Source organism: Lissotriton vulgaris, chromosome 6 (genome assembly GCF_964263255.1).
Source record: "Lissotriton vulgaris chromosome 6, aLisVul1.2, whole genome shotgun sequence".
In the NCBI taxonomy this organism is placed as follows: Eukaryota; Metazoa; Chordata; class Amphibia; order Caudata; family Salamandridae; genus Lissotriton; species Lissotriton vulgaris.
The window spans coordinates 1229666360-1229692470 of NC_141694.1; the positions used below are offsets into that span (position 1 = coordinate 1229666360).

The 26111-nt window shown below is 42.5% G+C and overlaps 1 protein-coding gene across 2 annotated transcripts in view; it reads left to right on the forward strand.

Annotated features, from left to right (window-relative positions):
* The window catches only part of TMEM181 (transmembrane protein 181), a 395254-nt gene that overhangs the window by 203922 nt on the left and 165221 nt on the right, over window positions 1-26111 (forward strand). For both annotated transcript variants that reach the window (XM_086927323.1, XM_086927322.1), the window contains exon 4: window positions 3905-3995. In XM_086927323.1, coding sequence (XP_086783449.1) covers window positions 3905-3995 — 91 coding nt within the window. The remainder of the gene's footprint in view (window positions 1-3904; window positions 3996-26111) is intronic.

A 26111-nucleotide genomic window follows, 5' to 3' on the forward strand; every position in this document is an offset into this window, starting at 1 on the left:
AGAAGCCCAACTGGTCTAGGTGTACGAGGTCTGTGATGACCGTCCTCAGACGGGTAGCCAAGATGGTTGCCAGCAGTTTCACTTCTGTGTTGAGCAGAGAGATCGGCCTGTAGGAGGCGCAGTTATCTCGTGGTTTGCCCTCTGTATAGATCGGTATTATAGTGGCCATTGCAAGGTCTGGGGGGAGCTCTCCATCTTCATAGGCACCCGTGAAGAGGCCCTGAAGATGTCGGGTCAAAAGGTCTGCCGTGCGTTTAAACAACTCTGCTGGGAAGCCATTTGGGCCAGGGGTTTTGCCTGGCCGGAGTTTGGCAATAGCATTGGTGATATCCTCAGACGTTATGTCCGCTTCCAATGCCTCCATGGCCTCAGGGGGGAGGGTCGGCAGAGCCGTCTCCTCCAAGTATTGGAGGGCCACCTCAGGGGTAGCTAGGTCTCGAGCGGCGTAGAAGGCCTCATAATGGGTCGCGAAAGCCTTTGCTATCTCTAAGTCGGAGTTGACCACCTTTCCGTCAGCAGTAGCGATAGTGTCTATCCATCTTACCGCCCGCTCTTTTTTGCTGAGCCATGCTAGTAGCTTTCCGGACTTGTCCCCCACATCATATAGTCTATGGAAGGTGGCTAAGGCTTGGGTCCTGGCCTCATTGGTCACCAGTTCCCGATATTGTTTCTGGGCATCTAGTAACCGTCTCAAGGTGACGGTAGTCTTATGGGTTGTGTACTCCTCTTCCCGACTCAAAATGGCCTGTTCCAGGGCCGCTACCTCAGCTTGTTGCCTCTGCCTTTCCTCACCTAGTCTAGAACGAAGTCTGCACTTAGGCTAAGTTTGATACAGTAACAAAAGCATTAGCTCAAACTCCGCTCTGATTTCGGGCTACAGCGCAGAGGCACAGCCAGAGAGAATCTGCTCTCAGCTCCGGTCAAATATGCCAGAGCCATTGGGTGGGCGAAACTCTGACAGGATGGTGTGTGGTGGAGATGGCGGACAGTGATGACTGAGGAAGGAAGGGCTGCACACTACCTCACATCTCCATCTCAGCCATTACCTTTTAGGAAAGAGGAAATGAAAACATGCACAGCACCTTACTATTCTATAGTGCAACCTGCAAAGGTTTAGTAGAGTTGAGTATGCAGGCTGCACTCCATTTGCATCCTGCTTCTGAGAGGTTTTCTAGTGCCGAGACCAGGTCTAAAAGATGCATTAGAGTGACAGAGGATTTCAAGAAGTCCTAATTTCAGGCTCATTCCTTTGATTGCCTTAACTGTAGTTGTATAATTCTGCTTCTTTGCCCCTCCTCTCCTTATTTTGCTCTTTAAGTTTATGTATTTAATGTTGGTATGTCAATTAACACTTTTTGGCATGTACCAGCTTATTCCGTGAGTTAGACACCTGCACAGTTAATCTCCAATTTTTGGAAACATTCATATGTTCTTTTTATTTTATCCCCTTGTCTGAGTCTGCCTTTTGGTCCTAAAATGACCCGGGTTTTGGTGGCGTTACAGATACAGGAGTGTTTTGTCGACCTCGGGCACCTGGGCAAAAGTAATGTGAATTTATGTATCTGCGACTAACGTGAGAACTGAAAATAATTCTTCAATTTGTAGAGTTCCATCTATTTCTAAGCAGCTCTTTAACTTAGAAATCTAAATGCACATTGCAGATCTTTGGATTATTTTATAAGCAAATGTCTAATTTGTGTAATGTTTTAACATAATAATATTCTGAAACAATACCAAGATGGGTGGCGGGAAACTACAGAAAAATGCGCTGAGGTAGTGAGGAGCAGTTTTAGAGGAAGAATTCAGTAAATGAGAATGCCTCAAAATTATTTTCAGAGAGAAGTTAGAAGAAAGGAAAGGGAACACTTTCTGATGACTGCAGATTTCTTTGTAAAATGGAAATATTTTACTTTTGCACAAATGTTGCCTTTTTACATTGGCAACAGTTTTTGGCGTACAATGTGTGGTTCCAGGGTCCACAGCCGATTCAGCTCCAATATCTATTTGATGAGCCTTCATTAAGACCAACCACAAATTGTATCATTACCTTGTACGTCAATCACTCTTTAAAAAACAGAATATACTATCAACTTTACAGTATTTCAATACATTTCATAATTCGATAAAAAAACATGTAAGTAATCACTGTAGAAAGGCTTGGAAGATAAAACAGTTGTTCCGATTATTATTCAATTTGGGTATATTTGCAGTCTTAAGCCAATAAAATTCCGCCATGGCATGGCCCATGTATTTGCTATGTAGTTTGGGCACCCTTAGTATACTAAATTCATCACTGTGGGATTACAGCCTCCATTACTCGGCAGATACATACACCTACATTTTTGTTGTGATAATACATTCATCTGTTGTATGCCTGATTCTGGCAGTGGCTGCAGGAGTACACAGATCGGGCAGATTAAGGAACTTTCAGCTAAAGATAGCAATGACAGGTTGCAGTCTGACTTAAATCCATGTTTATAACATATCTCGGTAACCCTCCTGAGCGAGCAGCAGGGGCAACAGTCCCTGGCATAAAAGAAAGATAATGAGCAGAGGGAAGTGAGTAATGATTTCCTTGAAGGGGTTTTAGTAGAACGGAATCAGACAGGTTGGATCGATGTCTTATTACAATTTTATATATTTCCACTTCCATGACCTTTTGTGCTAGCAGAACTAATTGGGAGGAGGCTGTTTGCAGGTTGTGTTATTTCTTTATAGAAGGGGCACCATCAGGGGGTATTAGGTCTAGTGGACCTACATCCTGCACTCACCTAAAAACCCTCCCTAAATCTTCCATGCTTCCTGCCTCCCTCAGCAGATTTCTGACACTGAATGCATTCTTCCATAAGTAGTAGCTACAACACCTTATTCCACATCAGATTAGTGGCAGCAGCTGGGCTGCTTGGGGCAAGGGCAACAAGAAGTGAAACCTCTTTGTTCACGGGCACTGTGTGAGCTGAAAAAATTAAAAATGTGAAACTTTTGGGATTATGTAACAATTAAGAGTGTGCCATGTAAGGCATTTACAAAAATGTATTTACTTTTCAATTTACTTTACATTTTAAACTATCAATGCTATGTGGGAGCGAAAGCCCTTCAGAGCAATTGATACACTGTGCTTCAAGATTGGTCATGCCCTGCAGATTAATAGACTCATCCTCCTGTCCTTTACCTCGGTCAAAGAGGATTGATGGTCCCACTGCCACTGAATCACATCTCCACTTATCTAGGTAGGGAAGTAGAGAATATATAACCTATTTGGTTATTTTGTACATGGGCAATTAATCCTAATATATGTCGCAAGTTAGCTAGTCTGTTCTGTTACTAAGGTTTGCCCAATGTAACGAGGCTGATTAACGTCAGATGAACATCTGTTATCAGCAACCATATTTTGAATGAAATGGCATGTGAATCAAATGTACTGCTTTAAACCTATTTTTTTGTGAAGCAGCAGTATCACTGCTGAAGTTCAAGTAAGACCACTTGACAATATGTCCTCTCATGTTGGAGAATTTTAACATCAGGAATCCGTCTGTTGCATTGACTCTTGACTCATGTTGTTAGTTAAGTTCACTGTGTTGGAGCGGTTTGTCTATTTAAAATTCATTTGCCAGATTTAGTTGTAATAATATTTCACTTTAGTATAAATAACGGTTTTCCTTCAATCCTTTTGGAAAACTCTTGCTGAATAATGTTCATGGTATAGAGAACTAAAACCTGACTGTTCACACAAGAATCTACACTATACTTCATTTAACTGCAGCATACCTTGATTTTGTGACTGTCTGTAATGGGGTTCAGCAAGTGGTGGTGGGAGCCTAATCTTATTAAAGTTAACCCAAAGTGCAGAAATGATTTGTTTTGGAATCTAAAAAAATATGCTGTCCTTGTGCTTGTATTTCAGGTTGGACCATTTCTATTGGAATCTCAACCACTGACAACATACGATCAGCAACTTTGGTTAACATGTGTTGTTGTTTTGAAGCAGCCAGGTGGTAAGCATTCTTTTCTTTGAGCTTCTCAAAAGAACATTTATTAATGGATGTGTAAAAAAGTGCTGAAAGTCATAAATAGTGGCAATATATGCTCCTTGCTTGAGTAAATATTTTATTTACTATATATTTTATTTACTTTGAGTTGTTTGTAGGCTGCTCCAATGCCTCCTCTGTAGGCACTTCAGAGCAATGAACCTTTTTGGAGTCTTCAGTCAACTGGTGCAGTGCTCTGTAGGCATTGTGTGCAGTGCTCACCAGTCCATCAACAAAGGAAGCTTGTTCCCAGTTTTGCTGGCTAAAAGGTGATTGTGTGTAAAATCTGCTGCATGCAACTGCACAAAGCAGCACACGCTGTTACTATCAAGCACTATAATAAAGCTAGCAACATTCATATTTTCAAGTGGCAAAAATAAGCAGTACATGTTTCCTTTCTCCACTGACGAGATTTGGTGGGGCATGTAGCTCAAGCAGTTTCCATAGAACCATGTACCTTTTCTAATGCCTGAAAAGGGAGTTGAGGTGGGGTGCTGGATTTTCCTAGGAGATGACAGCCCTCATTCAATTCCTGGCCCCTTAGTTCCCACGATCAGCCTGGTTCTGTGGAGGGAAAAGCTGCAGATGCCTAGGCATACAATCCTACTAAGTCAACGTGTGTAGTGAGCAGACCCTGCATAATGGGAGGTTACAGAGCAGGTTTCTGTTTAAACAAAAACATTATGAAAATGTTTTTTCCAGCATCACAAATTAGTTTTGAAAAAAATCCCAAACAAATTTCAATCTCATTAACTTCTAAAATCGAAAAACATATGGGTGGCATGTGTTTAACTGTTGCCATTAGAGCCCTCTTCCATTGTCAGCCCGGCTAGAGTTCATGACTGATTGACACAATTTTCCTTATTCACAGTTCTCATGCAAATGTTTGTTCCTGCCCTCTCCCTATACCCCTCCCCCCCCCCCAACAAGGCCGATGTCTTCATGAGTCACTCCCGGTGTCTACGCTTCAAGACCCGTTCCACCTTTAGAACCCAATCCCTCCCACCTTTGTCACTCCCTCTTCTGTATGCAATATGTGAGATCATAACAAGTGCAAGTTACTGTTTGTTCAGTAAACTCTAACTGGTGAAGATATTTTTTTTTGTTTTAAAACCAAAGTTTTTATATTATTACAAGGCCCAACTATTGGCCCGATTGAGATATCGGGCGGAAAGCCTCTGAACAACTATCAGAGGCTTTCTGCCCAACATCGTGGGTTTCAGTCCGACCGCCATATTTGGATGACGATGGTCGGAGTGAAACCTGCGGGGGGATTCAGGCGCGTTTCCGATGACCCATCAGAGTGTTGGAAGCCACCATAATTCCTTAATGACGGTGGAGCCAGGCTCAGCGCTGCCATCAGGATTATGATGGCACTTTCCGATAGCCTTATCATGACGGCCTTTCCAACATGGAAAGGCTAGCGGAAAGTGTCTTCGGGGGCCCCTAGCAGGGCCCCCTTTCCTCCCTGGCCCTCTGCTACGGTGCCTGATTGACACCAATTGTGCCCCCCTAATCATCCCTGCACCGTGTGGCAGACATCGTGAGGTGCCTGCCACAGGGTGCAGGGATGTTCAAAAACATCCATTTTGCAACAGCAGCTTCTGCTGCCGGCCTTTTGCACCGGCCACACAAGGCTGCCATTATAAAATGGAGGTTTTCGACTGCCCATAGGTCGGACACATCCTAATACTGAGGTCGGAACTGCTGACCTACTGGTCGGCAGTTCCAGACCACTACGTCTGCCCGACATCATAATGAGCCCCAATCTGTCATTTTAACCTTTGCTTATTTCAGTGAATTTCTAGGATTTCTTTTTATTGTAAGCAAAAAAACATATTACCATATCTAACTATAATATCACTTTCAGCTTTTTTCCAGTGAATTTCTTGAACATAAAGTAAGATCTTATTACCACACCTAACAATACCATTAATTGAGCCTTTGCTCTTTTTCATTGAAGTTCTGTTTTTTTTAATCATATGTGCCCAACTTCTTCAATGAGCATAGATAGACTTTGACCAGGCCCAGTAGGAGGTTAAACAAAGGTCCTGGCCTGCACTCAGTTCCTCGCGGGCAGCCAATGCCCAATTGCAGACATTCACACAAATGTTTCGATGCACCACAGCATCATTAAGCAGTACCAAAGATATTAGATAAACAAAACTTTAATATTATATATCATCTATTTATATTGTGTGTATATATATTCACACAATATATATATTTTTGCCTTTGTGTGTGTATGTATGTGTGTGTATATATATATATATGTGTGTGTGTGTGTTCGTGTGTGTATATATATATATATATATGTATGTATGTATGTATGTATTATATATATATATATATACATATATATATGTATGTATATATATATATATATATATATATTACCTACTGGCAGTCGCCAGTAGGTAGTTATAGTTAGGATAATTTTCAATGTTAAATCTCAACATTCTATTTTGAATAACTTTGGCGCCGGTTGACGAATCTGCCTGAAATTTTCAGGAAAATGGTCTCATGGCGGTCCGGTCCTTCCCTGAAAGTTTGGGGGGGATTCGTCAAGCGGGGGCCGAGATAAAAGGGGGGTCCCAAAACGCGTTTTCCCCATGTTAATTTCCATAGGGCGGTCGATTTCACTTTTAGCCCGAACGGCTGAATGGATTTCCACCAAACTTGGCAAAATTGTAGGGACTGGTAGCCCGATGTGCCTTTGCTATGTCTCAAGATATGTGCTCCAGTGGATTTTGAGTAATTTAGGTTCAAAAAAATATATATATCTATAGGCGCTCTCCCGTGCGCGCACCCGTGAGCGCTCCCGGCGCGACACGCGACTTGCGCGCAGGAAGCTGATTGGCTCTCAGTTGTCTGTAAACATTCTAAACAGTCCGGAGCGGCCGCCATCTTGTGTCTCGGTAAAATCGAGACACAAGGGGTTTGAAAAAAAAAGGGGCAAATGACCATAAGGGGGAAGAGTAGACCCCCTCTGACCCCCTAGGTTTGATGTAGGGACTAAAATAGGGTCCTGCAGGGCATTAAAATTTTTTTTTCGTTTTGCGCGGGGGAAGCGCATGGTACGCGCACCGGCGAAGCACGGGGAAAATCCAGGATTATATTTATGAAGGCCTTGCGCTGTTAGTTTTGCGCTTCCTGTGCGTCAATTTTTGTGACGCACCAGCGGTGTAAAAAAATGCGCATTGTTATGCAATATTTAAAAAGTGACGCATCTATCTAGATGCGTCACTTTTTAAATATAGTGCAACGAGGTACATTTTATTACACTGCTGGTGTTATGCGTCACTTTTCTGTGCGCACTCCTTATGACATTCCAGATGTGTCATATTTAATGTATGACGAATCATGTTGCAGATACAATATGGCGCAGAGTTTTAAAAAGTGACCCATGTACCTAGATGCGTCACTTTTTAAAAATAGCGTCAGGTATAATGCATGCAGAGGGGGTGTTCTCCCGCAAAAAGCTTTGTAATAGCGACGCAGTGAAATCTTTCAGATTTCACTGCGTCAGTTTTAGGATGCTGTTGCGTCAAAATCTTGTGCCTGCTTTACAGCAGGTGTTAGACTGAGGCAAGACCTTTCATATGCTGCTTTCCCCATTTGAAAGGACACATTACTGGAGTTGCGTCACTTTTGTGACGCACTCCAGCAATGCGTTACTTGGAATGTCATAAGGAGTGCGCACAGAAAAGTGACGCATTGCACCAGTAGTGTAAAAAAATGTGCCGCGTTGCGTTATATTTAAAAAGTGAGGTATCTAGGTAGATGGGTCACTTTTTAAAATCAAGCGCCACATTATATCTGCGTGAGGTATAATGCATGCAGAGGGGGTGTTCTCCCACTAAAAGCTTTGTAATAGCGACGCAGTGAAATGTTTGAGATTTCACTGCGTCACTTTTAGGATGCTGTTGCATCCTTTAAATATAGTGCAACGAGGCACATTTTATTACACTGCTGGTGTGATGCGTCACTTTTCTGTCCACAGTCCTTATGACATTCCAGATGTGTCATATTTAATGTATGACGAATCATGTTGCAAGGAGCTACAGATACGTCAGTATTTCTGACATATGTGTAAACATAAAAGTGATGCGAGGCCGGCGCAAAATTTTGACGCAATAGCATCCTAAAAGTGACGCAGGGAAATCTCATAGATTTCAGTACGTTGTTATTACCAAGCTTTTTGCGCGGGATTGCCCCTCTGCATACAATATACCTGATGCAGATACAATATGGCGCAGAGTTTTAAAAAGTGACCCATGTACCTAGATGCGTCACTTTTTAAAAAATAGTGTCAGGTATAATGCATGCAGAGGGGGTGTTCCTTGCAAAAAGCTTGGTAATAATGACGCAGTGCGTCACTTTTAGGATGCAGTTGCGCCAAAATCTTGCGCCTGCTTCACAGCAAACCTTTCACATGGTGCTTTTTCCATGTGAAAGGACACATTACTGGAGTTGCGTCACTTTTGTGACGCACTCCTGCAATGCGTTACTTTTGTGTTTACAGATATGTCAGAAATACTCCAGTTTATTCACTGTGTCATAACTTTCTTTTCTAACACTCACCTTCTTTCATTCCTCCTACTTCACTTCCTTTCACCTCTCATACCTTTCTGTTCTTTCTTACTCATTCTCCTTTCAATTATCAATGCACTATATTTCACTTACTCTTCATTTTTTAAGATTATAGCTCTTTGATGAGAATTGGAGGTAGTTCTGAAAAGAACTTTTGGTTTTCTTCTTTTAACTGAAGAGGAACAAAAACAGGGAATAGAAACTGCTCAACAGGAGCAAAAAGAAAAGAAAAAAATTAGGGGTGGGAAGGGCAGTGATGGTTCTCTAATGCCCGAACCATGAGCTGGACACTTTGCTCCCCATAGGTGAGGAGTTGATTGCAGTATCTGCATCTGACGAGCCCATGGTTGAATGCAGGTTGGATGTTGGCTACCTGCCCCTGAGATTGGTCTCTTCCAGAAGAAGTTGCTCCTCCTGTTGATGTAGAGGCCCCATCTCTGGGAACCTCCTGTGCCAGAGCCCTGACACTTTCCCGGGCAAAATTCTGGGGGTGCCTCCTCTCCACATGTCGGATCATCGTAAAGTTCCCAAAAGAGTATTTTTTTTGGGGGTTACCCCGTGACAGGACCTGTTTGCAGATCCTGCACTCTACTTTTGGTGCATTCACCTTCTTCTGGCCTTCTGGAAACTTAAAAAATTTCCAAATGAAATGTTCCTTCACCTTTGGGGTAGGAGGCTCTTCATCAATGAAGTCATCTTCACTGCTGGATGGTCTGGCAGCCATGATGAATCCAGGAATATGGAGCAGCAAAAAAGGCAGGTCTTTCAGTCACAAAAGTGAAAGAAGAAGTGAAGGAAATGGGTGGGGATTTCATTCATTGTAAAAAAAAACTGTTAGCAACCAATGAAAAGTGTTATTTGAGGGTCACATGACCCGACGCGTTTACGCTGCGCGCTCCGGAGCACTTCCGGGTGCGTTTACGCAGCGCGATCGTAGGCGCTTCCGGGGCGCAAACGTGGCGCGATCGTAGGCGCTTTTCCGTGCGTTTATGCGCCGCGCACGTATGCGCTTCCGAGGGCACTTACGTTGCGCGCCGAAGTGACGTCATCAATCTTTTATAGAAATGCATAATCATTTTCCATATTAAAAAAAACTAATTTTATTTGTATGGTACGAAATGTTTTGCATTATTATTAACTTTTCATTCATATTTTTTTTTCACGAACGACAGTTGCGCTCTGGGTGCGCTTTCAGATGAGCTCTCGGAGAAGCTTACAGGAGAGCTTAGCTGAAAGCTTCCCGGAGCGCGCACCCAGAGCGCAAAAGAAAAAAATTATAAGAAAAAATGAATACTTAAAAAAAAACAGCAAATTGTAAAAAAAAAAAAGGTTAGAAACTCGATATACAAAGGAATTAGCATTTAAAAAACCTATGAAATTCACTGAAAAAACCATAGGTTTCACACCAGTTATAGTTAGGAATTAGCATTTAAAAAACCTATGAAATTCACTGAAAAAACCATAGGTTTCACACCAGTTATAGTTAGGAATTAGCATTTAAAAAACCTATTAAATTCACTGAAAAAACCATAGGTTTCACACCAGTTATAGTTAGCTGGAAATTTTACTGATATAAAACCATTGAAATTCCCACGTTATAGTTAGTCGGACTCACTATAACTTGCGCGTGCAATGCACTGCTGATGACATCACATATTACATCACTCATGACATGGTCAGTGACATCACTCATGACATCACTGATGACACCATCCTTGTGACACAGTGACAGACCTCCTTTCAGTGTAATGTAACCCATGAAACACATATTCAAAAATAGAAACTAATATTTTCAAAAAAGTGGATATACCCATACCAGTTACAACAACCAATTCAGTAATATCACCATCTAATACACATCCACTCATGTGTATGTATATGGGTTATTAGATATTTTTATTAGTATCAGTATGAGTGTCTATATGGTTTGGTGGGGGTATTACTTAGCACATAGATGCATGAGTGACTGACTCTTTGTTTGTATGTGTTTTGAAGACAACATATGTACAGGACTGTATGGGTGGATGAGTGTCTATATGTGTTTGTTAGTGAGTGAATGACTGTCTCACTAGTGTCTTTATCAGTAACTACATATGTTTTAATCTAGTATATATGAATATTGATGTATATAAGTGAGTATATGTGAGAGTAAGAGATTGTAAGAGTTCCTGTTTAAATAAGTATGTGTTTCTATAAGTGATTGTTTAAGAGAATAAATATGTGTAATTTTAAATAGAAGTAAGGTGGAAGTGTGTGTATAACTCTATATTCAAATAAATGGATGTCCAATAGTTTATTTGCACGTGTGAATATGTGTGTGAGTAACTTTTGGATGAATGTCGGTGTGTAACAGGATGTATAGGTGTATCACTTCATATGATGAGTGAGTATATGTATGAGTGACTATATAGAACTATTGGTGAATGAGTGGATGTGTATATAGATAGTGGAATTACTGAATTGCTTGTTGTAACTGATATAGGTATCTCCATTTTTTAAAAAATTTCAGTTTCTATTTTTGAATATGTGTCTCAAGGGTTACATTATAGTGAAAGGAGGTCTGTCACTATGTCACAAGGATGGTGTCATGAGTGATGTCACTGACCATGTCATGAGTGATGTAATATGTGATGTCATCAGCAGTGCATTGCACGCGCAAGTTATAGTGAGTCCGACTAACTATAACGTGGGAATTTCAATGGTTTTATATCAGTAAAATTTCCAGCTAACTATAACTGGTGTGAAACCTATGGTTTTTTCAGTGAATTTAATAGGTTTTTTAAATGCTAATTCCTAACTATAACTGGTGTGAAACCTATGGTTTTTTCAGTGAATATATATATATATATATATATGTGTGTGTGTGTGTGTGTGAGATTCGGCAAACCACCCACACATATTCCTTTTTAATTTAAAAATATATATCAATATAATAATATATAATAATTTTGTAACTTCCCTATACTCACCCCAATACCTAACAACTCCTCACTACCTATTAAAACTGCCAATCCTAAACCCCTTACTGCCCTTTACACTACCCACCCCTGAATCCTAGAAACTCCTATCTACCCCATGTACACTATCCACCCCTTAAAAGTCATTAGTACCCCTTAAAACCACCCACCAGGAGCCCTTAAAACTTCTATAACACTTTAAAACTACTCATCTCGACACCCAAATAAACTCTTGCTACCCCTTTTTAAGTGACATACGCCTAAAGTAAAATAAGGAAATACTTATCTTATTGTAAAAGTTGAAAACGGAAAAACACTGGAATTCACCAGTTCTATTTAATCAGCTAGCTATAACTTGTGCATCTGTTATTCACCGTTAATTACCTTACACGTTACAAAATTCACAGCATGTTAAGTTACATAATTGGTAACCTAATTGATGACACCATCCATATCTTTGGCTTTCTCATTGCGCAATAAACCTTTGATGTGTTTTTATCTAGGAACCCGATCAATATTGTGACCTTATGCCCCTATACGGCTATAATCAATAAATATCTCTATAATGGCATAATAATCAGAGCCATATTTCAGTAACTCGCCTCTGCAGCCCATGACACAGCAGAAGCCACTTCCTTAGATTCCTAGAGAGCACACTGAGTTCTTTCGACATACCAAGCCCCCAGCAACCTGGGAAAGCCCCGCTTGCTTTGTTTTGATTAGTAATAGAACTCCTGCGAGCACTGTAAGAACGACCAGTTCTTAGTGACATCTTTATTGACATCTTATGTCCAAAAACTTACGTCAAACTCGGCACCTTTCAGGTATAAATATACCAACGTTGCCTTAAGCAAACACACGGTGGTGGTGAATACTGGAGCAGAACAGCTGTCCCCTTGCAGAGAGCCCAGCAGATGCGAGAAGCCCACGGACGCTGCCCCTTCTCTTTGACGCCCTGAGAAAGACGCTGTCTTTTCTCCTGCCGAGAAAATCCAGCTCTGGCGTTTCTAGCCTACCCTTGCGGGTGACTGGGATATCGGGTCCTGAGAGGGAGATACCAGACCCTACATTCTATTCCAGAGGTACGGTGCTGATTAAACCCTTAGAGAGAATTCTTGAATCAAACTCTTGGCAAAACCAACTTAACTTAAACTGCTACTTACTTACTCCCTCCTACGTATTAGGCTTAGGTCAGGTACACCGGGGTAGGCGTAGTTAGAAGCACCAGTTGAGGTCGTTAGCCAATGTATATATGAATGTATATATTTTATTCATTTTAACTATCTTATGGCTAAGAAACCATATCAATGCTTTTACAGTATTATTTCGTAATACTCCTTTTACTGTACGCACTTTTCATTATAACAAGTCTTGCAATTGTGGCAATTCATTTCTCTTGCATGAGAAGGAAGACTGCTCAATAAATAATACCTTATATTGAAAACGCCCGTCTCTCTATTCTCTGCACCCTGGTGAAATTAAATATGCACAACTGACTGAGTGAAATAGCTGTCTATTGTTTCACACGACTCTAGAGATTGACTCTTATTCTGGGGAGCAAAGTTGTCATGTTTATGCGGTTGTCGGAAGCTGAATCCCTTCTTGTCTGAGCCAGGAAAGCTGATCACTTCCTATTCAGACAAGAAAGTTTCCAGTGACCTCTGAGCTAGCTAGCGCAAACCTAAATTAAGTCTAACATAGTCAGTAGAGACCTAGAAGACCTCAGTCCTACGTCTACACTGCTGTTCGTTATTCCAATGCGCAGGGCATATAGGGAAAATAGGAACTACACTACATGGCGCCCAACGTTTGGTAAGACGATAAAACTAACGCAAGACGTTAGAGTAACTCATTCGTGCTTTTTCACATAGACCCTTTCTCCCGTAAATACTCCAATAGACGTCTGGAGTGGGTGAAAGGTTAAAATCCGCCGGAACTTAGTAGGAAGAAATTCCTATGTAGGGTTTCTGGTTTATTCAACGTTGAAGGATACAGTGTTCCAAAATATTGTGCACCTAATCTTTTGTTTCCTTGAAACCTGATCTGCAACAAAAACCCTTTCTGATAGTAAAATGAGTGATGAGGAAAGGGATGCTGCTATATTAGCAAATCAACTGATGGAGGACGACACGAGTCTCCTACAGAATGACCGGAATGCAATCCTCATTCCGGTCAACATAAGAAAAACTATAACTTTAAAACTTATAGAAAACGGACTGACAGCACGAGGTGGTACAGTCATTTTTGTGATAGAGGCACACGAATATCGGCAGACAGAGGTATTCTATTCATGGATAAACTTTCCAGCGGCAAACGCTACAACACACGAGTTCCACTATTACAAAATAGAGGAACCACCGGAAGAATACGCTCCTTTCGAGGAGATTGAAATCCCACTAAAATACCAAGAGCACCTGCTCTGGTTTAAAGGCGCCCTAAAACATAATTATCACATTACCAGGCTCGGTCCACTAGGTAGACCAGGAGCAACGTGGCCGGTTCTAGCCAGCTACACACCACATCCAGACATTGATAAAATGTCAAGAGAAGAACTTTTAGCACAGCTAAAATTATTAATTAAAATACACAGACAGTTAGTCCAATATGTAATGCGGACTGCAACAGTCCAAACAGCTGTTAATATTCCACAGCTAACCCCTCATCAGGGGAACACAAATAAAATAACACCACAGAACATACAATCATGTCTTGGAAAAACACCCGCAAAACGGGAACAAATTCCATTCTGGCTAGCACAAAAAATAACTCAAATAGAGGCAGTATTTCCGAATACTACCCCTATTGAGAAACACAGAATTCTGACTATCTGCCTTCCAATGGGGGTCGCACCACATATGGAGGACTGTGACACTTGGGGTACAGTCTTTGCTTCTATTTACACAAAAACACATGGTGTTCAGTCTATGGAGGTAATACCAGATGTGCTAAAACAAATTCAGAATGAATACGGTCCAGAACCTGCTTTAACTCATGGTATGAAATTACTGAAAGACTTCAAGCAGGTCTCGGCTATATTACTAGCCAACATAAAAGGAGAAGCAGCATCTGTGGCGATTCGCCAGAAATTGATAGAAACAGATATAACAGATCAACCAATTGAACTTGCCAGAATCATAGAAAAATGCTTTGAAGAATTAGGTAGAGATAGTTTGGGTGGGAAACCTGTAAAACCCCAACTACTTGAAAATCCTGAAAAATTATTTATTAAAAATAATCTAAACACTCCTAAAAAGAGCTGGGATAGAAATAAACACTCCACTCCCAAAGAAAAAGTTTTCCAGTCCAGAGGAAGGTCTCCTCGGCGGAGAGAAAGAACTCTGAATCGAGAACACCAGTCTCCCCAGAGGGAGCACTCTGAGAAAAGATATAACCTTACAAATAGGGATAACTTGAAAAAACCTGATAGATATCAAAGTATTGATACACGTCTCTCTCGATCTTTTTCGCAGAAATCGGAAAGAAGAGGACGGTCAGATCCAAGGGAAGAGCACACCAAGTCCAGAGACAAGGAACCTGCTCAAAGTAAAAAATTACAATTTCCAAGAAAGAAGGTAGTTAGTATTAGAGTAATCGAACATGCCGAGAATACTGAGGACATAGCTGAAAAACGGAGAGTGGGCACAGACAATGCTAGACAGTGCAGCAGAAATCAGCATAGCTCGCAAGATCCTGATGAGTCATGTGGAGACAGTGGACACGAATGAATACATTCAAGTAGAAACTGCAGATACCAGAGTTAGCGAACCTCATAAGATATACGAAATAACACTGCGTATAGAGGGAGATAAGACTAGGAAAATAAGGGGTCTATTTTGGGATAACCTCTCAAAAGGCTATGACATCCTGTTAGCCGAGAAAGATTGGCCCCCGGAGTTTGTCAGGGAGTGCCCTCATGGCGAAGAAATGATTATGCCTGCCTTCTCAAATCATATTCCAATTCACACTAAATATATATATGCAAGGAAATGGGCAGTAGCTCAAGCACCTGCACTATATAAGAATCATGTAGGATGGGATGAGGACTCTCCTCCTCACAAAATCCAGTTAAAATGTCAACCAACTGCACAAAGGCAGTACCCAATTAAGCAAGAAGCTAAAAAACAGGTCAGGGAGATTTTAGATCAACTTGAATACCAAGGGGTGATTGAAACATGCACCTCTCAAATGAATAATCCTTTGTTTCCTGTCTCCAAACCAGACGATTCGTATTGTCTAGTCTTGGATTACAGACACCTTAACTCATGTTGCAAAACATTTGCGGTACAAAAATTCGCACAGTGCGACACTAATGAAGAACATAGTTCGCAAAAAATACAAAACAACATTAGACATATCAAATGGTTTCTTTTGTCAAAATATTGCACCAGAAAGCAGGCACTTGACCGCTTTCTCAATAATGGGGTCACAGAAAAATTTCTGTAGGCTCCCACAGGGATTCAAGAACAGCCCAGGACTATTCTCAGCCAGAGTAACCGAGTTACTACAAATGTATGATGATGAGGCATTTTCTTATGTCGATGACGTTTATCTCACAGACGACGACTTGGATACTCACTTGAAAAGAGTGAACACCATAATACTTGGGTTCGCAGCAGAGGGTTACAAATTCAACTTTAAAAAATCACGAATTGCCCATCTAACTGTCCTATTTTTAGGATACGATTTATCAAGTGAAGGGAAAAGCCTAGCAGACAACTTCTTAGAGAAGTGCGCTGTACTCCAAGCACCAAAAACGCTGAAGAACTTACAATCGATTCTAGGCTTCCTGAATTTCGGAAGAACTTACATTCTAAACTATGCAGAGAGGGTTAAACCTCTACGAATTAATAAAACCTGATTTTAAACCAATCAACTGGACTCAAAAACACACAGAAATTTTGAGATCACTGCAAACAGACATGTTGCTAAAACAAAATTAGAAACACGTGACAACACACGCAACCTTGTAATCCGGGTCCAGGAAGATGCGGATTCGCTTACCTGACCTCTAATGAGGGAGAAACTGTACCAATAGCTTACAAATCACATTTGTACACACAAACAGAAAAAACATTCAGTCTTACAGAAAATACTGTAAAGGCAGTTCGAACTGCTGTAACAAGAGAACGAGCCCTAGCCCAAGGCAAAAGAATAACTGTTTTCACAGCAGAATCAGCCTTCGAGGTGCTTTTCAGCCCAGTTAATCTAAAAACAGTGGCACTTGATCCGAAATGGATACAGTGGGAAAATTCTCTTGCTGCAGAAGACGTGACATACTATTTTGCCCCGAACATGAAAAAACTGAATGATTTAAAATATGAAAAGGAATATCCTCTGCCAGTCGTAATTCTGCCTCTAGAACAGTACTCTTGTATAATCTATACAGACAGATTTGTACAGCATTACAATGTAGATGATAAATCCTACAATGCAGCCTGCACGATTGTTAAAGGTCGCTGGCTCTGCAGTAAATTCAGACCGAAAATAACAAAAACTGAATCACTGAGAAAATGTTCAGCTCAGCGAGCTGAAATCAGATCTTTAAAGATGGCGCTTGAAAATGCCGAACGTGAATTCCCGACACTAATCGTGTGCGATTCGCATTTTTGCGTCAATTCTTACAATAATGATTTGCAGAACTGGGTTCAAAATGATTACAAAGAGGACACAGGTGCCACAATCAAGCATAAAATGCTTTGGAAACAAGTAGTTCTATTACAGAAAGAACTACAAAAGACTCACGTGATACACACTCTGAGTCATCAACGTGATGGCGTTCACGTTGCAGGGAATTCATTGGCTAATACAGCCACAGCGGAAGCAACTAAACCGACTTCCGTAGCCACAAAAAAGCGTTCAGGAAAATACATAGACGGGGAAACCATGCTGGCGGTAAAAACGTCTTCAAAAGGCAACTGTGCAGCATTACCTGTGAACTATCCACTCAATTATACATACGTAATTGATGCAAACTCCGTTCCTTTCGCTCGAATCCCTGGAGTGGGGGATAGGGTAATTCCAAACACAAACCGGAGAATCTTTTTAATAGCAGACGCACACATGGGATTGGGTCCAAGGCACAATCAGATGAAGGAATCTCTGAAAGAATTACAATCAGAATACTGGTGGCTGGGGATGAGCCTGCAACATTATAAATTTGTAAAGAGCTGTCCAGACTGCAACAGAGACCGCAGTAACGAGTCAACCGGAGTAATGCCATGGCCATTTCTGTAGGTAGCATAGGGCTATCTACACATGAAATCCAGCGTCCTATTAATTTTTTTGAGACTATATTCACTTAAAAATGTGGCCCCAGCGCTCGGCTGACGCCCGAACTGTTATAAAAGATTTGCAAGTCTTTTATCGGCACATACGCAATTGCCATGCTTCAGTCTGACCAGGGTCCTGCTTTTAGCTCTCGAGCTTATAAGGAGGCCATGATCAGCATGGGCATTGGATTGCGGTTCTCTTGTCCCTTCCATCCTGAGGGAAATGGGGTAGTGGAAAGAAAAAACCGAGACATAAAGCAATCTATCACGGCAAAGGTATTAGGTTTGGGAGATGGGTGTGTCCAGCATTTAACAAGTGTCCAACGTAGTCTTAACAACTTGCCAAGAAATTCTCTAAAAGGTTTCAGCCCGTACGAACTATTGTTCGGAACTAGAATGTATGTTCAGGACTTAGATAGTCATGCTTCAGTGGTAGAAGATAAGAAAAAAGACTTTGACATCAAAGATCGTTTGGCTGTTTTACAGGACTTAAATGAAACAAGAAAAGCCCTGAGCAACATAAAGTTAAAACAACAGCCAACAACCACTGAAGACACACCACCTGTCCCAGCAAGACCTGTCTGGATTCCAAAGATTGGGGATCTGGTCAGAGAGAAAATAGCGGTGAAGAAGGAATTTGGGCCTTCTTACAGAAAAGCAGTACCTGTCTTGGCAATCAACGGAACAAGATCAGTAGTACTACCGCCCCTTGCTGGTAAAAAGGAGAACAGAGTTGTATCCATCGACCTGGTAAAACCACAATCATGTGGCCTATAATAAATAGTAGGCCCGGTGGACTCCCAAGAAGTAACAGAATACCCAAATTTGCTAGTATCCAAGAGGTTCAAACTGAAAGGCTAATCACCTTTGATAAACCTGCAGTGAATAGAAAAGGACTATGCAGAAATGCCATGGAACTTGTGCCTCTTGAAACCCAAATTGAAACAGTCAGTCATGAAACACCAGTCTACAATGATGTAGCATCAGAATGTGCTAATGGAAGCCAAATGGAGAAGACAATTCCAACAATCGACAGAACTGCATCTGGCTACTTCATCAATTTCAATAATTTCTCTGAAGATCAAAGCGATCCTGAAGTGACGCCAGCAACAAAGACTTTTAAAGAAAAAGTAACAGTACTCTTTCATCAACTCAAAGAAGCTTATCTAAACGCACCATTGATTGAACATTGGATTGTATCAGGGGTACTTATACTCCTACTATGCCTAATTTTAGTTTTAATTTTAGGAAAATGTATTACAGTACAATGGACACAGCAAGTCAGAACATCAACTTAGTTCTAAAGCCTCACAAGTCATCTCACATCGAGAAAAGAGAACTATCATCAGTAAATGTCACAGCCATTCCGATACCCGGCGGGGTAGTTTGGGTCAAAACAGACTACGAAATATATGGCCCGGTCGAACTCTGGAAATATCCTCATCAGTTTAAGGTTTCATTAAGTGACTTTGTAAAACCAAGTACATTCTCTGATGATTGGGACTTTGAAAATATAAATAATATGATGTCGGATTTAGTTTTGTCAGCAAAATTTACAGAACATGATTATTTGCAAGGTTCATCGAATTATGAACAGATGTACTGTTTTACTCATTATGCAGACCACTATTTACATAAATCTGCTCAACCTAGAAATGTTTTTAAATATAACCAATGGGAACATTGTGCTACTCCACCTAAAAGCAGTTCAAAAACATTCTATGAGAAATTCCAATACTTCTCAGGGTTTAACACAAGTGATGCAGAAACATTTTATTATAAACTGTTAGATAAAACAGGGACAAAAACCATGCTGACAAATACTAAATTGATATATTCAGAAGCATTTTATGAAAAAATGATTACATTTGGTTTTTATTTCTGGAAGAATAACATTGAAACAAAAACCATCTGGGGTACAAAAGATTGGCAGGTACAAGGCCTAGAAGCATTATTTCGAGCCTGCATGATCCCAGAACAAATATTGTTCTTGAATGACACAATCCAACAAACGACCTGTCTTGGCCTAGCCAAGATTAAAGACCTTAACAAACCGTCTATTCCAAAGCCAATACCTGATAATGCAACCACAGATATTGAAGTAGACGTATCAAAAATGTTAAATGAAAACAGAACACATCCTGATTGGAAAAAGTGGTTAATCTGGCCTACAGACACGAATAACTGTCAAGACAGATTCCTGAACAAAATACAGGGGTTAAAAATGACCAGACCAGACCCTAGATACTCACAGAGACAACATCCAGGGAAAGTAACAACATACAGTGTAGGGAAACTATGCCTTGAATGGCTACAAACATCCACACTGGCACAAATTAAGCAACACTTGTTACTTAAAGATGGGTGCTGACTTGCGCGATTTCATAATGGGACCACGCAAACAGCGTCAAAACGTTTCATAGTGGCCAGTATATATGCTGCTTACAACGAGGCATGGAAAGTGACTCAAATTGGGACAGCAGAGAAAATACGAGAAATTGATTGTATTAATTTGGAAAAATCACTTTCTGTTGTGGACAATGGGTTAATGACTCTGTCCTCCAGAATATATTCACTGGACAGTATTGTATCATCTGCTATTGATATAATAGACCAGGACTTGCTAATGTTACAACATGGCCAGTCCCAATTACGTTCTATTGTACAGCTAGGCTGGACGTTGCAAAACCTCCGTTCAGGCTATGTGCCATGGCGTTTAATCAACACAACGTCATGGTTTTCTATCTTTAACCTTACTGATAAACAAATCAGTTTGGCACAGAAAGGAGCAGACTATACAATCCTGAGCATCGAAAAACTTGAGATTACCATTGACAATGTCAGAAAGACCTGTCATTGAATGGATAATACACGGGATTATCACAATTCCGATAACAACTTTCCAATTTAAAAATTGCCTAAAGTATATACCAGCAAGCCAGTATGAAAAGTTGGGTAAAGGATACATTAAGTCATCATTGAAATTACCTTATACACACACATGTTATAGTGACAACAACAAAAATGTATTTCTTAGTGGTAATGAGTGTAAACAATCACTAAGCGGTATACTTTTGTGCCAAGGTATTAACTTGCATGGGGTCTGTGAGGGGACTTCAAATAACCTTTCATGCCACCAGCACGGCACACCTGCAACACAGATAGAGCCATTCTTTAGACAGCTTTCTAACGGGAGTTACGTTCTAATAACGGATCACAGCGGTTGTGGCTTGGTGCCAGGGAGTATGCAAACACAACAGGTGATGGACCGAATGTGGATCAATGTCACACACTCAACCCAGTCCAAAGATCTGGGCCCAAATCCATCGTTTTTTTGCACTCCACACCACCCTGGGTTAGACAATGGCGATATGCAAATCAGCTCTGACCCTGTGCCCCATGGGAACAGTCCAGTCCGAACTACAAAAGCCATGTCCTTCCCAGAACGGAATCAAGCATCCGCGGACTGGACCGGTTTCGAGGTAACACCTCTCATCAGCCCGGCTAGCTTGACTCCAGTGGTGTGGAGTGCCTGGGACCCACGTCTGGGCATCCCCAGCGCACTTAGGGCGGAATATGCAAACACAACAGGTGATGGACCGAATGTGGATCAATGTCACACACTCAACCCAGTCCAAAGATCTGGGCCCAAATCCATCGTTTTTTTGCACTCCACACCACCCTGGGTTAGACAATGGCGATATGCAAATCAGCTCTGACCCTGTGCCCCATGGGAACAGTCCAGTCCGAACTACAAAAGCCATGTCCTTCCCAGAACGGAATCAAGCATCCGCGGACCGGACCGGTTTCGAGGTAACACCTCTCATCAGCCCGGCTAGCTTGACTCCAGTGGTGTGGAGTGCCTGGGACCCACGTCTGGGCATCCCCAGCGCACTTAGGGCGGAATATGCAAACACAACAGGTGATGGACCGAATGTGGATCAATGTCACACACTCAACCCAGTCCAAAGATCTGGGCCCAAATCCATCGTTTTTTTGCACTCCACACCACCCTGGGTTAGACAATGGCGATATGCAAATCAGCTCTGACCCTGTGCCCCATGGGAACAGTCCAGTCCGAACTACAAAAGCTATGTCCTTCCCAGAACGGAATCAAGCATCCGCGGACCGGTTTCGAGGTAACACCTCTCATCAGCCCGGCTAGCTTGACTCCAGTGGTGTGGAGTGCCTGGGACCCACGTCTGGGCATCCCCAGCGCACTTAGGGCGGAATATGCAAACACAACAGGTGATGGAACGAATGTGGATCAATGTCACACACTCAACCCAGTCCAAAGATCTGGGCCCAAATCCATTGTTTTTTTGCACTCCACACCACCCTGGGGTAGACAATGGCGATATGCAAATCAGCTCTGACCCTGTGCCCCATGGGAACAGTCCAGTCCGAACTACAAAAGCCATGTCCTTCCCAGAACGGAATCAAGCATCCGCGGACCGGACCGGTTTCGAGGTAACACCTCATCAGCCCGGCTAGCTTGACTCCAGTGGTGTGGAGTGCCTGGGACCCACGTCTGGGCATCCCCAGCGCACTTAGGGCGGAATATGCAAACACAACAGGTGACGGACCGAATGTGGATCAATGTCACACACTCAACCCAGTCCAAAGATCTGGGCCCAAATCCATCGTTTTTTTGCACTCCACACCACCCTGGGTTAGACAATGGCGATATGCAAATCAGCTCTGACCCTGTGCCCCATGGGAACAGTCCAGTCCGAACTACAAAAGCCATGTCCTTCCCAGAACGGAATCAAGCATCCGCGGACCGGACCGGTTTCGAGGTAACACCTCTCATCAGCCCGGCTAGCTTGACTCCAGTGGTGTGGAGTGCCTGGGACCCACGTCTGGGCATCCCCAGCGCACTTAGGGCGAAATATGCAAACACAACAGATGGACTTGGGCCCAGATCTTTGGACTGGGATGAATGTGTGACATTGATCCACATTCGGTCCATCACCTGTTTTATTTGCAAATTCCGCCATAAGTGCGCTGGGGATGCTCAGACGTGGGTCCCAGGCACTCCACACCACTGGAGTCAAGCTAGCCGGGCTGATGAGAGGTGTTACCTCGAAACCGGTCCGGTCCTCGGATGCTTGATTCCGTTCTGGGAAGGACATGGCTTTTGTAGTTCGGACTGGACTGTTCCCATGGGACACAGGGTCAGAGCTGATTTGCATATCGCCATTGTCTAACCCAGGGTGGTGTGGAGTGCAAAAAAACGATGGATTTGGGCCCAGATCTTTGGACTGGGATGAATGTGTGACATTGATCCACATTCGGTCCATCACCGGTTTTATTTGCAAATTCCGCCATAAGTGCGCTGGGGATGCTCAGACGTGGGTCCCAGGCACTCCACACCACTGGAGTCAAGCTAGCCGGGCTGATGAGAGGTGTTACCTCGAAACCGGTCCGGTCCTCGGATGCTTGATTCCGTTCTGGGAAGGACATGGCTTTTGTAGTTCGGACTGGACTGTTCCCATGGGGCACAGGGTCAGAGCTGATTTGCATATCGCCATTGTCTAACCCAGGGTGGTGTGGAGTGCAAAAAAACAATGGATTTGGGCCCAGATCTTTGGACTGGGATGAATGTGTGACATTGATCCACATTCGGTCCATCACCTGTTTTATTTGCAAATTCCGCCATAAGTGCGCTGGGGATGCTCAGACGTGGGTCCCAGGCACTCCACACCACTGGAGTCAAGCTAGCCGGGCTGATGAGAGGTGTTACCTCGAAACCGGTCCGGTCCTCGGATGCTTGATTCCGTTCTGGGAAGGACATGGCTTTTGTAGTTCGGACTGGACTGTTCCCATGGGGCACAGGGTCAGAGCTGATTTGCATATCGCCATTGTCTAACCCAGGGTGGTGTGGAGTGCAAAAAAACGATGGATTTGGGCCCAGATCTTTGGACTGGGATGAATGTGTGACATTGATCCACATTCGGTCCATCACCTGTTTTATTTGCAAATTCCGCCTTAAGTGCGCTGGGGATGCTCAGACGTGGGTCCCAGGCACTCCACACCACTGGAGTCAAGCTAGCCGGGCTGATGAGAGGTGTTACCTCGAAACCGGTCCGGTCCTCGGATGCTTGATTCCGTTCTGGGAAGGACATGGCTTTTGTAGTTCGGACTGGACTGTTCCCATGGGGCACAGGGTCAGAGCTGATTTGCATATCGCCATTGTCTAACCCAGGGTGGTGTGGAGTGCAAAAAAACGATGGATTTGGGCCCAGATCTTTGGACTGGGATGAATGTGTGACATTGATCCACATTCGGTCCATCACCTGTTTTATTTGCAAATTCCGCCATAAGTGCGCTGGGGATGCTCAGACGTGGGTCCCAGGCACTCCACACCACTGTAGTCAAGCTAGCCAGGCTGATGAGAGGTGTTACCTCGAAACCGGTCCGGTCCTCGGATGCTTGATTCCGTTCTGGGAAGGACATGGCTTTTGTAGTTCGGACTGGACTGTTCCCATGGGGCACAGGGTCAGAGCTGATTTGCATATCGCTATTGTCTAACCCAGGGTGGTGTGGAGTGCAAAAAAACGATGGATTTGGGCCCAGATCTTTGGACTGGGATGAATGTGTGACATTGATCCACATTCGGTCCATCACCTGTTTTATTTGTTGGTGCCAGGGAAAGCATATCTCTTAAGCGTTAGCTCCATGGTCACTTGCTGTATGCAAGCATTGTATCTAAATGGCCCTGGAGACTCAGTGGCTCCGATTTGGCCTCCGTTAAATATCTCTTCTATACGAATTGATACTTTAAGCAGAATGAAGTCTGTGCTTTTACAGACAACAGTGCCCATCACGTCATCAAAAGAGACGTATGATCTCCAAGTTGCAAGGACAACTGCAGAGATACATACACTTTTATCAACAAATTGCCCCGTGCATTTCACAGAAATGCTCAGCCAAATCCTAAATATGTCGAATGCCAGTGGTATCTCGAATGTATTCAAGACAATTTTTTCGGGACTGCTAACACCCTTCGAAGCAGTCCTGGGCATCTTTCCCAATTTTGTCCATTCGGTCTTTGGCGGCCTACCACTACTTTTGGGACTCGTAGCAGGTATTTTATTTTTGACCCTCCTGCTCCGAAATGGCAAGCCAAAACGCAGACATGACTCCGGCAAGGATGGAAGAAACAATCCTAGCAATACGCTACCGGGACCGCATAACTAAAGTCCTTGGACTAGCCCGGCTAAGAGATCTGAATATGACCTGGTTTCTTTCATTCAGACCTATATGGCAGACCTGCATCTTACCTGTGCTTCGATGCATGCTATCCAGAGAGGAATGCGTGTTAGACACCTGTCTTGCACTACAATCAGCAGTACCAATGGATATCAATACTTTGCTAAGTCCAGTAACGGCTTTTGCATCGTGTTGTCCCCAGCGGTTACCAATCCTGATGACGGCATTCGTTGAGACTCCTGCGCTACGATTAGGTGGTGGCAGTGACGCAAGAAATGAAAGCAACATCACCCAGGTCGACCTTCTGTGAGCATTGCTGATCCTGAAATCGATGATAGCAATCATTCTCACAACTGCCAAGTTACTGCATTATCGAACTTGGTCGAACTGTCACCTGAATATATAGACCAATTCTTTGCGAGCCTGTCTGAAATGATGTTCTCCCCTGAACAGAAACAATAACTTTTTGGAAAACAATCCGGCACACAGCGTTCCCATGAACTCTGAATTCGGCCTTCGGATTTGATAAACAAAAGCTACTGAAAAGTGTTTGGAACTATTTTTTGCCCCGCTCACCATGAAATTATTTTTTCCAAAAAATTCCAAAATATTTACCTTTTTTCTGGCACACGTACTTTGCTTAAAGTAGAACTATTCATAAAGAACAGAGCTTCTATTTTTAGTAGATCTAGAGACAAAATATTACCTCAGCCTCTAGCACATTTTTACAGCAATTGTATTTATATGTGATGAAATAGTCTCGCCCTTCTTTTCTGTATTGAGAGACATTTCATGTGTAATTTTTCGCAAAATCGTTCAACTGAATATATATGCAAACATTTTTTGAATGATTATTCTGCTTAAAACGTACAGTACCTATTATTATTTTCATGTATTTCGAATACACCATTTCATATGCAAAATGTATTTTGGGGTGGGTAGGAATACACGTGCATCTTTATTGCTTAGGTTTTTAGTAATTGATGGACATAAAATCGTGGAGTGGGTGATGTGTTTTATCTAGGAACCCGATCAATATTGTGACCTTA